General features: G+C 38.5%; 2 protein-coding genes across 2 annotated transcripts; both read left to right on the top strand.

The window, feature by feature from the left end:
• LOC21389995 (probable galacturonosyltransferase 3) lies at positions 1-7,724 on the top strand. The gene is made up of 9 exons (XM_024175603.1): positions 1-211; positions 683-735; positions 831-891; positions 1,399-1,449; positions 1,531-1,668; positions 5,308-5,424; positions 5,510-5,844; positions 5,925-6,870; positions 7,313-7,724. The coding sequence occupies exons 1-9, from the start codon at positions 149-151 to the stop codon at positions 7,586-7,588; spliced, it is 2,040 nt and encodes a 679-aa protein (XP_024031371.1). The 5' UTR covers positions 1-148; the 3' UTR covers positions 7,589-7,724.
• A 421-nt stretch (positions 7,725-8,145) lies between these two features.
• On the top strand, positions 8,146-10,494 carry LOC21389997 (pentatricopeptide repeat-containing protein At2g17210). Its single transcript, XM_010113399.2, has one exon. It carries the CDS (start codon positions 8,146-8,148, stop codon positions 10,375-10,377), a length of 2,232 nt encoding a protein of 743 aa, XP_010111701.1. The 3' UTR covers positions 10,378-10,494.
• The last annotated feature ends 1,072 nt before the right edge of the window (positions 10,495-11,566 follow it).

Below are 11,566 nucleotides of genomic sequence, written 5' to 3' on the forward strand. Positions count from 1 at the left end.
CGCGCGCTGGGAGAAGAAGCAGAAGAAGAAGCAGAGAGAAGAACGAAGGAGGCGGGGCAAACCGTAATCCTATGGAAACAACAACCGCTTTTCACTTCGACTGAAACAAAACCACTACGCCTCTGAGAGACTCTCCACGCTTTCGTCAATGAAGCCTCTTCCAATAGCGTCTTGGACCTTCGATTCTCTGCTACTCCTCTGCGTTTCGCTGGTAATTATCAAATTTCGAATCTCGCTGTTCGCATTTCCTTTGATCGTTTCATTTGCTGTTCGTTCAAGAAAATACATCCATTTTGATGGATTCTGCTCCTAGCTTTCAATCTTTTAGCTTTCTTCCTCGGAATCACAGTTACGCACGCCTAATCGTCCATTCGCAGTGTTCTTTCTCTCTTTGATTGAGGTTTTCTAGGGTTTTCTGTGGCGGATCGGTGTGGATTTCTTAGATCACACGCTATTACGCTGAATAGGACTGTTCCGTTTTCTTCTTGCTATAGAATGCAAAATTCCTGTCACTTGAAACTTGCCTTAGTGCATTTATTATCGATAACATCGGGTTTTTGGAGCAGCTACTTCGGCGAGTAATTAGTAATTTGGAGCAGCTACTTCGTCGAGTAATTAGTAATTTCCATCTCTGTTCCAAATGATTTAATTACATTTTTGCTTAATTTTAATATCTGTGCAGGTCGTTGTGCGTGTTGCTGTTGTTAGAGCTGATGTTTCAGATTCTTCGGCAATGTAATCACTCGTATAATTTTATAATTTTATGATTTTCTTGAAAACTGATTCGCGTATGGATTACTTATGGAAAATTTTCTTAATTCATTTTTCAGCCAGCGAGATGTCCATGGATATCAACTATTATTTGACTGTGAGCAGTGCCTGGGAGGAAAGGTTTGGATCCTTTTTTATTTCTTGAAGCAAATACGATTTTATTTCTATCTTTTAACTGATGTTAAGCAGAAAAGACAGAACTGTTTAATGAAAGAAACAAGTCTTTAGTTTTATATGCATGCCAATGATGTTTAAGGAGTTTCAATGTTCAGAAATCTTAAGATTGTTAATGGTAATTGAACAATTTTTGAGTAGAAAATAGCATGCCCTTGTGTGTCAGCTGAAAATACGACTCTATATGAAGTAAAATGGCTGAATAGAAATAATGAGGGTGTGCCAGTGGTTGCTAAAACATACATAATGACTAAAGTGATGTATACAAATTTGTACATGCAAGCGTACATACTTTCATATAAGCATTACGTGCATATAGATGCGCACGTGAAGGCACACAAATGTATTCATTTACATTCATTCACCTCTTGTTTGTCAAAACGATGACTTTTGTGCATAATTTATGTATTGTGTTGCATGAAATTAGTTTGTTGGGTCATTGCTGTTTGGCAGGAAGAAGATGCTTCCTCTGTTACTGGACTTGGTTCTGTTTCAGATCAAAAGGTATTTCGTACTTGGAGGGTACATTATCTGCAGGGTATATGTCATTAGGAGCAATACTTATTTTTATCTCGTTTGATATAGGATATTGACATTACAGTGACATACACGGACACTAGTGGTGCTGTTCAGCTTAGAAGGGTGAAAATGAAAGACCTATCTGCTTCTTGGGTCTTAGAAAACCCTAACGATGTAAAGCATGTCCAGCCAAATAGTTTGCAGGTATTTCTCAGGTTAGCTTAAAACTAAGAATCTTGAATAAGCTGATCCCTTTCATAGTTGTATAAACCGTGTATATAAAAGAAAAAGGCATAACATATTCTCACAAGCTCTGATATTCTGGTGGTTTTATTTTGTTTTATTTTTTATTTTTTTTGGTATCACGGGATATCATTGTGTCGGCAGATCAAATCAAATTGATTTGATCGGATTCTACTGGAATAAATCAATCTAGAAGATTTTGAATTAATTTGAAATATTCAAATCTTCCCTTAGTTATCCAGTCGTTTAGGATTAGTTTTTATTCAATAAAATATGATTTGATTGTTACAGCAAATCAGCCACATTATTAGGGAGATTTTCTTTATTCTGTTACTTTGGCTGCCTATTTAAATGTATTTCCGCTACAATGAATAAAATATAGCAGATTATCTCTTTCAAATCTGCTTTCATGGTATCAGAGCCACTCTTTGAACCTTAATTTCTTTGCCAACCGTAATGCCAAAATACAGAATTGCCAAATTTTTCAAACCTTCCATAAAATGGTTCAAACTCAATTTCAAAAAAAAATTTCAGTTTTAAGAACTGATAATGGTGGTGAATATTTCCAGTCAACTTGGGTAATTATCTTGACCATCATGGAATCATTCACCAAAGTTCTTGTACTGATACACCACAGCAAAATGGAGTTTCAGAAAGAAAGAATCGACATCTACTGGAAGTGGCCCGTGCCCTTATGTTCACTATGAATGTACCCAAATATCTGTGGGGTGATGCCATTTTAACCGCTGCCTTTCTTATCAATAGATTACCTAGCCGCCCCCTCAAATTTAAACCCCCATTGTCTGTCCTTACAACTCAAGTTCCACACCTGAATATCCTCACCAATAACCTTCCTCTCAAAACCTTTGGCTGCATTGCATTCGTCCATGTCCATTCCCAACACCGCTCCAAACTCGACTCCCGAGCCATAAAGACTATTTCTTGGCTATTCTCCAACAAAAAAGGGATATCGATGTTTCTGCTCCAAAACAAAAAAAAAAACTTTTGTTACCCGAGCCAAGATGTTACCGTGGAAATTCAGTATTTAAATTACTAGGGTTAAGTTAGTCTTTTAGTTCCTAAAATAAAGAGATTCGGATGATGACTTACCTGATTCTCTCATTTATTTTTCCTGTTTATTATCTTTCATAGGATTAGAGATATTGTTTTAGTTTATCAGTTCCTTGTTTTGAGGAATTGATTGGGGCATCTCCTCCTATTTAAACTTATTTTCGCTATTCATTATTCAATGAGAAATATTCTAGTTCTTTCTCAATTTTCCACCTTCTTTGAAGAGATACCATATTATTCCCACACTTCGTTTCATGGGGAGAGTAGTGGTAAAGAAGCTTATGGGTGGGAATGGGACACCACGGTCGAAGAATCGTTACCCACAGTTGAAGGAACTTCGGCCCCACAGTCAGCCACCATTGTTGAGATTCTAGCTCCAGCCCAAACCAAAACAGAGCCTGAAGCTCCACAACCATCTTCATAGCCACTGCAGCCATCTTCCCAGCCACTTTCACAGCCAACCCCGCAGCCATCTTCATTGCCAATTCCACAACCATCTCCTTCAGTTTCAAATCGGCAAGAACTGCAAGTCTACTCCCAGAGGAAAATTTTTCAAGGAAATAAACAACTCACAGGCACTACGGGCTGCCCTGAATCCAAACCTATGGTGGGTTCTAGTCCTTCATCCTCAGGTAATCCCGAAACTCTCCATGATAGGCTAGCTGTCCCAGAATGGAAGTTTGCTGTGCTAGAAGAAATGCGTGCCCTTGAGAAAAATGAGACTTGGAGTCTAGTGGAACTACCACAAAACAAGAAAGTAGTGGGATGCAAGTGGGTGTTCACAATTAAAGTAAAATTAGATGGTTCAGTGGAGCGGTACAAAGCCCGATTGGTGGCAAAGGGCTTCACACAAACCTACGGGATAGACTACATAGAAACGTTTGCTCCAGTTGCAAAGCTCAGCACTGTTCGAGTTCTCTTGTCCTTAGTAGCAAATATGGATTGGCCTCTGTACCAACTTGATGTGAAGAATGCCTTACTGATTGGAGAGTTAGAAGAAGTAATGAGGCTCCCACCTGGTTTCTATGAAGGTAAACGGGACAATACATTGTGCAAGCTGAAGAAGTCGCTATATGGTCTAAAGCAGTCACCCAGGGCCGGGTTTGAAAGATTTTCCAAAGTAATCACAGGTCATGGATACTTACAAGGACAAACAGATCATACTATCTTCGTCAGACATTCAACGAACAACAAGGTTACAGTTTTGATTGTGTATGTGGATGACATAATATTGATTGGAGATGATTTTCAAGAGATGGAAGAAATTAAAAAGATTATGGCAAGGGAATTTGAGATCAAGGACCTGGGATTCATGAAATATTTCCTAGGAATGGAGGTTGCAAGGAGTAAAAAGGGAATCTCCATATCACAAAGGAAGTATACGATGGATTTATTAGAAGAGACGGGAATGTTCGGTTGCAAGCCCATAGACTCTCCGATTGAACCGAAAGGAAGGAAGAATTTGGTTGATGGAAATCCGGTAGATACAGGTAGATATCAAAGGCTTGTGGGAAGACTGATCTATCTCTCACATACTCGACCGGACATAGCATTTGCAGTTAGTGTGGTAAGCCAATACATGCATTCACCGTGCCAAAGACATCTTGATATAGTTTATCGTATATTAAGATATCTCAAGAAGAATCCAGGGAGATGACTATTTTTTCAAAAGAACGAAGATAGGAAAGTAAAAATCTACACAGATGCAGATTGGGCAGGTTCTGAAAAAGATAGGAGGTCAACATCTGGATATTGCATGCACTCTGCTTTGGGGAAATCTGGTGACTTGGCGTAGCAAAAAACAGGTTGTAGTTGCAAGGAGCAGTGCTGAGGCTGAATATAGGGCTATGGCTCATGGCATTTGTGAGGCAATCTGGATAAAGCGACTACTGGAAGAATTAAGAATTGATTGTGAGTTCCCTATGCAGCTCTATTGTGACAACAAAGCTACAATCAGCATAGCACATAATCTGGTTCATCATGACAGAACTAAACACGTGGAGGTGGACATGCATTTCATCACAGAGAAAATTGAGGGTGGGATAATCAGTGTGGGATATATTCCTACAAAGCAACAAGTGGCTGATATTCTCACAAAAGGACTGTACGGACCAGCATTTGAAGCATTAGCAAGCAAGCTCGGACTCATAGACATCTACGTCCAAGCTTGAGGGGGAGTGTCGGCAGATCAAATCAAATTGATTTGATCTGATTCTACTGGAATAAATCAATCTAGAAGATTTTGAATTAATTTGAAATATTCAAATCTTCCCTTATTGGTTATCCAGTTGTTTAGGATTAGTTTTTATTCAATAAAATCTGATTTGATTGTTACAGCAAATCAGCCACAGGGAGATTTTCTTTATTCTTTTACTTTGGCTGCCTATTTAAATGTATTTCCACCACAATGAATAAAATATAGCAGATTATCTCTTTCAAATCTGCTTTCACGTTATGCAAGTTATTATTTCTGTATACAGATTACAGACATTGACTCGTGATCTTCCTTGACTCTTTTCTTATATTCAGACAGTGAAGGACTTATCTTTGGAATTCAAGGAGAAAGATGAGAATCAATCTGGACTAGAAGATGGAATCCAATATCCTCATTTCCCATCAATGAGTCCAGTGAAGCTCATGCGGAAGGTGAACTCTCTAGTGCATTATTTTCTTTGTGAAAGAATGTTTTTAGTGTAGTGGATTAAAATTTTAATGTATTTCTGGTTCCCAGAAAATGCGGCAAGAAAGGAGAATTCTTCTAACGGCAGAGCTACTAAGCCAAGATAAAGAAGCTGACAATCAGATGGTAGAAGCAGCAATTGAACGCTCTAAAAATCTTGACACCACTGTCAAGGGAAAGTACAGCATATGGAGGAGAGACTATGATAACCCTAACTCTGATTCTACTTTGAAACTCATGAGAGACCAGATCATAATGGCAAAAGCTTATGCAAACATTGCCAAGACCAAGAATGAAAGTAGTCTTTTTGATTCTCTCATGGCACAATCCAGAAGAAGCCAGCGAGCTATTGGAGAAGCAAATTCTGATGCTGAGCTTCAACCTAGGTATTTCCTATCTTTATAACAAGTCATATGTTCTTTCCTTTGCTCTTATGCAGAGTTTTTGTTTGCTTCCTACTTTTCAGAGCTCTTGAGCAAGCGAAAGCAATGGGCCACATTCTCTCTATGGCAAAGGACAAATTATATGACTGCTCTATTATGGCAAAGAAATTTAGAGCCATGCTTCAATCAACCGAAGAGAATGTAAATGCACAAAAGAAGAAGAGTGCATTCTTGATTCAACTTGCCGCGAAAACAGTCCCAAAGCCATTACATTGCCTTCCTCTGCGGCTCGCAGCAGACTATTTCCTTATGGGATATCATAGCAGAAAGGATGATAACAAAGAAAAGCTTAAAAATCCTTCTCTATACCATTATGCTATCTTTTCAGATAATGTCCTAGCAACATCGGTCGTTATCAATTCCACAGTACTGCATGCAAAGGAACCTGAGAAACATGTTTTCCATGTTGTCACTGATAAACTGAATTTCGCTGCCATGAAAATGTGGTTTATCGCCAACCCTCCTGCAGGAGCAACCATCCAAGTTGAAAACATTGATGATTTCAAGTGGCTGAATTCCTCCTACTGTTCTGTCCTTCGTCAGCTCGAATCTGCCCGACTTAAAGAATATTATTTCAAGGCACATCATCCTTCTTCACTCTCTCTGGGGTCTGACAATCTCAAATATAGAAATCCTAAATACCTATCCATGTTGAATCATCTTAGATTTTATCTCCCTGAAGTTTATCCGAAGTTGGAGAAGATCTTGTTCTTGGACGATGATATAGTAGTGCAAAAGGATTTGACTCCTCTTTGGTCTGTCGATCTGCAAGGGATGGTGAATGGTGCTGTAGAGACTTGTAAGGAGAGCTTTCATAGGTTTGATAAGTATCTCAATTTCTCAAACCCAATGATTTCCGAGAACTTTGATCCGAATGCCTGTGGTTGGGCATATGGCATGAATATCTTTGACTTGAAGGAGTGGAAGAAGCGAAACATTACTGGAATTTATCATCGTTGGCAAGATGCGGTAACTTTCACCAGTCTTTTGCTTCTATTGCCCCCATTTCTCTTTTCTTTCTTGAGCCTTGGCAATCTAAGTTGGGTACATTAGCTCTTTGTTGCTTGTGATTCATGGTCATGCGAGCCATTTATCCCCATCATAGGAGCACAAGCTTCTATGTTTTCTTGTGGGCATAGATTTCACATGGGCTTTTCTAACAACATATAATTGTTTTCATAAACAAAAGCTAAGTGGATGGTGGATGGTGGATGCTGGTTAAGAGCATCTCCAACATTCTTTTCAATTTAAAAAAAAAAAAAACTAAACACGAAACTTATACCAGATATGCAGCATTTCTACTAAGTCTTTGGTTCAGTTTCTTGAAAAAGTGATGTGTTTTGTTTTTTGTTACTTTTGAGATAGTTCTTGTTACTTTGTAACTGATGGAGAAATTCGTTGTTTATGGCAGAATGAAGATAGAACTCTCTGGAAACTTGGCACTTTGCCGCCAGGACTGATCACTTTTTACAATCTCACTCATCCTCTTGACCGTGGCTGGCATGTCTTAGGACTTGGCTATGACCCGGCTCTCAACCAAACGGCGATAGAGAATGCAGCTGTCATCCATTACAATGGAAACTACAAACCTTGGTTGGATCTTGCTATTTCCAAGTACAAGTCATACTGGTCTAAATACGTTATGTTCGATAACCCTTACCTTCAAAATTGTAATATCAATGAATAACGATTTTCCCCCCCCTCACCCCTCTTCCCTCTTTTGACACGTGTAACACATCCCTTGTAATTCAATCTTGTTACCCAAAGAAATCTTGTTACCCAAAGAATAGAAATATTAAAGAAAAAAAAGTTCCATTGCTTCAGAAATGTTTTCCTTTTTGCTCTTTTTTGTTTTTGTTTAACGAGTTTAATTGTGGTTTTTGGGAAGTGTTTACCAAACAGGGGGAATGGACAAGACAATCATCCCCATTTGTATATCTTGAATCATGGACCATAATAGCATTGAAACCGTTTTAACGGAAAAACACTATAATTACGTTTTGCGAAGTCTTGTCTGTTAACCAAGGAGTTATTAAATTTGGCCTCTCTTGTAAATTGGTATTCCCAACCTTGAAATCTAATGTATTTCGGCTAGTCACACCCCACTATACATAGATGTTGCTTTTACAGATATTCTGTTCTTTGATCTCTACTAGTCAATATTGTCAAATTGACTACTCATATACTTCTTCAAGAGCCTTGCACTAAAAAAGAAATCCTTGTCCCATATGCATCTCTGCACAAATGCGCCTACCGACCATCCCAATGCAATTGAGCCAAAAGCTCTCGAATTGGTACTTGATGGTCAAAGACTTGAGGAGTAGTGGGAAATGGCAAGCAGTTCTCTGCCACTTTCATGAAATGCAGAAGGCTGGAGTTCAACTAGACCCTACAGTGTACCCTTCTATTCTAAAAGCATGTTCAAATGTCTCTTTCAGCTATGGAAAATCAGTACATGGGTGTTTGATCAAATTGGGATTAGAATCACACACTTCCATCAGTAACTCCACCATGGACTTTTACTCTAAGTACGGTTGCTTAAATGATGCTTTGGGTGTTTTCAGTTGCATGAGGAGTAGAGACTCAGTTTCTTGGAATATCATGGCTTATGGGTATCTTGATCAGGGTGCTTTAGGAGAGGGATTATCGTGGTTTAAAAAGGCCAGGCTTGCTGGGTTTGAACCTAATAATTCTACCCTGGTGCTTGTTATTCAGGCATGTCGTACTCTTGGAGCAAAGAAAGAAGGGCAAACAATGCATGGTTATGTTATCCATGGTGGGTTTTTGGCTATTCATTCAGTTCAAAACTCCTTGTTGAGCATGTATGCAGACGTCGACATGGGTAGTGCTCGGAAGTTGTTCGATGAAATGCTTGAAAGAGACGTCATCTCTTGGAGTGTGATGATCGGGGGTTATGTGCATGACGGGGAATCTCAACTTGGCCTGCAGATGTTTCTCAAGATGTCATCTGAGGATGGAACTGAACCGGATGGAGTCACTATGGTTGGTGTTTTGAAGGCATGTGCGGATTTAGGGGACGCGACGATGGGGACATTGATCCACGGGTTGGTCATACGTAGAGGTTTGGATTGTGATCTGTTTGTTGGAAACTCTTTAATTGATATGTATTCCAAGTGCAGTGATGCTGATTCTGCTTTCAAGGTTTTCAAGGAGATGCGTCGGAGAAATAATGTGTCATGGAACTCCATAATATCTGGATTTGTCCTGAATGAAAAGCATTTGGAGGCTCTATCATTGTTTTATTGTATGGGAAAGGATGGAATTGAAGCAGATGAGGTATCGCTTGTTAATATTCTTCAAACATGTAAGCATTTTGTGGATCCCTTGTCATGCAAATCAGTCCATTGTGTAATGATACGGAGGGGATATGAGTCAAATGAAATGGTAATGAACACTCTAATAGATGCTTACGCAAAATGCAGTCTCACTGAGCCCGCAAGGAAACTTTTTAATGGGATCAAGAGAAAGGATGTGATTTTGTGGAGCACTATGATTGCAGGGTTCACCCACAGCGGCAGACCCGATGATGCAATTGCTGTCTTTGAAGAGATGCAACATGCTCTACAGAAGCCCAATGCAATTACCATTCTAAATCTTCTAGAGGCGTGCTCAGTTTTAGCTGAATTGAAGAGGTCAATGTGGGCACATGCGATTGCAATGAGACGAGGTTTGGCTGCAGAAGTAGCAGTTGGAACAGCAATTGTTGACATGTACTCGAAATGTGGGGCAATAGAAGCCTCTAGAAGGGCCTTTGACCAAATTCTCGAGAAAAACATCATCTCATGGTGTGCTATGATAGCTGCATATGGCATGAATAGTCTTGCGCGTGAAGCCTTAGCTTTGCATGCTGAAACGAAACTGCATGGTCTGAAGCCAAATGCTGTGACCACTCTATGTGTTTTGTCTGCCTGCAGCCACGGAGGCTTACTTGAGGAGGGTCTTTCCTTCTTCAACTCGATGGCTCGAGATCATGGGGTTGAGCCTACACTGGAACATTATTCCTGCGTGGTAGACATGTTGAGTCGAGCAGGAAACCTCAACTCTGCAATGGACTTCATAAAGAAAATGCCCGAAGGATTAGAGGCCGGTGCAAATGCCTGGAGTGCAGTCTTAAGTGCTTGTCGAAGCTATAGGAACAGCGAGCTCGGTTTGGAAGCCGCCTCTCGTGTGCTTGAGTTGGAGCCTTTGAACTCGACTGGCTATTTACTGGCTTCTGGTATGTATGCTGCAGATGGGTTTTGGGCTGATGCTGCAAATATGAGAAGGTTGGGGAAGGAAAGAGGAGTGAAGGTTGTTGCTGGTTACAGTTTAGTACATGTTGGTAACACAACTTGTAAATTTGTTGCTGGAGATTACTCTCATTTAAAAGCCGGAGATATCCGCTTTATGGTTGAGTTTTTGCATAACTGTATGATGATGGACAAGAGGATTGATTTGGTTGTCACCGAGTACTGATTGAGAAGTCTTGTTTTCTCTGTGTTTAGTGCTGGTTGAAACTTGTATTACGGAGACCCTTTTAGATCAGGTCTCTGAGATCAATAGCCTCTAGTCAATTTGGAAAAAGCCAGAGAAAGCAACCAAAAGGGATCTGTGGCTTAAGGAAGATTGAAGAAAGACTGGCTCCAAATCAAACAAGCAAATTGATCATTTGATGTGCATTTCAAGCGTGGGAAAGAAAAAAAAAATGGTAACGGAGTCATTTTTTTTTTCAAGAATTCAAGCTTTTTGAAAAAAAAAAAGGCCAGAAGCAATGGAAGGATAACCCATCTTGGTTGAAGTACTAACCCCAGATATATCATTTGAAAAAAAAAAAACAACTATAATACTTATATATAAGTACCCAACCCAGATATATCATTTTAAAAATTTATATAATTACTAATATATATGTTTATTTTTTTTGAAGGACTAATATATATGTATATTATTGATTGAAATTTGTTACATGTTTAATTAATTAATTATCTTTTTTGATATGTATTTTTTTTTGAAGGACTAATATATATGTATATTATTGATTGAAATTTGTTACATGTTTAATTAATTAACTATCTTTTTTGACCCGATCCTTCTCAAACTCAAACGACCCTGCTCTACCATACTGTTCGAACTAGTAGCTATTGACATGCGACAAAGATTTAAGGTAGCCTTTTCATATGAAAAGGAAAATAAAAGATTAAAAAGAATGAGAAAACAGTTTCAAAGCCTAACAAAACGGGTCCAAGAAAAAAACCGGTTGGTTCAATCAAATTCAGTCGATTTTTATTGGATTAATTAGATTGGATAATAAATTTCAGATTAAGTTGGATGAACTTTCTAAAAGTGACCTTTTGATTTGATTGGTACAGCTAAAAATGGTCGATTAATAAGGGATGAACACCTTGGTTTTATCATCGTTGGTTTATCAACGTGAAAAAAAACCTTGGTTTCCTAATATATTTATTCTTTAATATTTTCAATATTTTTGATGGAATAAGAAAAAAATAGTCTACTAATAGGACACACTTTTTTCTTACCATTTTAAATGTTAACCGTCATATATTTTTTTAATTTAATATAAGTTTGAGAAAATTCCTTTAGTGTTTTTTTTTTAAAATACTGATGTTTTTTATTTATTAGTTATTAAATTTGTATTTTTTTAATC

The sequence above is a fragment of the Morus notabilis genome, unplaced genomic scaffold (assembly GCF_000414095.1).
Source record: "Morus notabilis unplaced genomic scaffold, ASM41409v2 Scaffold1112, whole genome shotgun sequence".
NCBI classification, from domain to species: domain Eukaryota; kingdom Viridiplantae; phylum Streptophyta; class Magnoliopsida; order Rosales; family Moraceae; genus Morus; species Morus notabilis.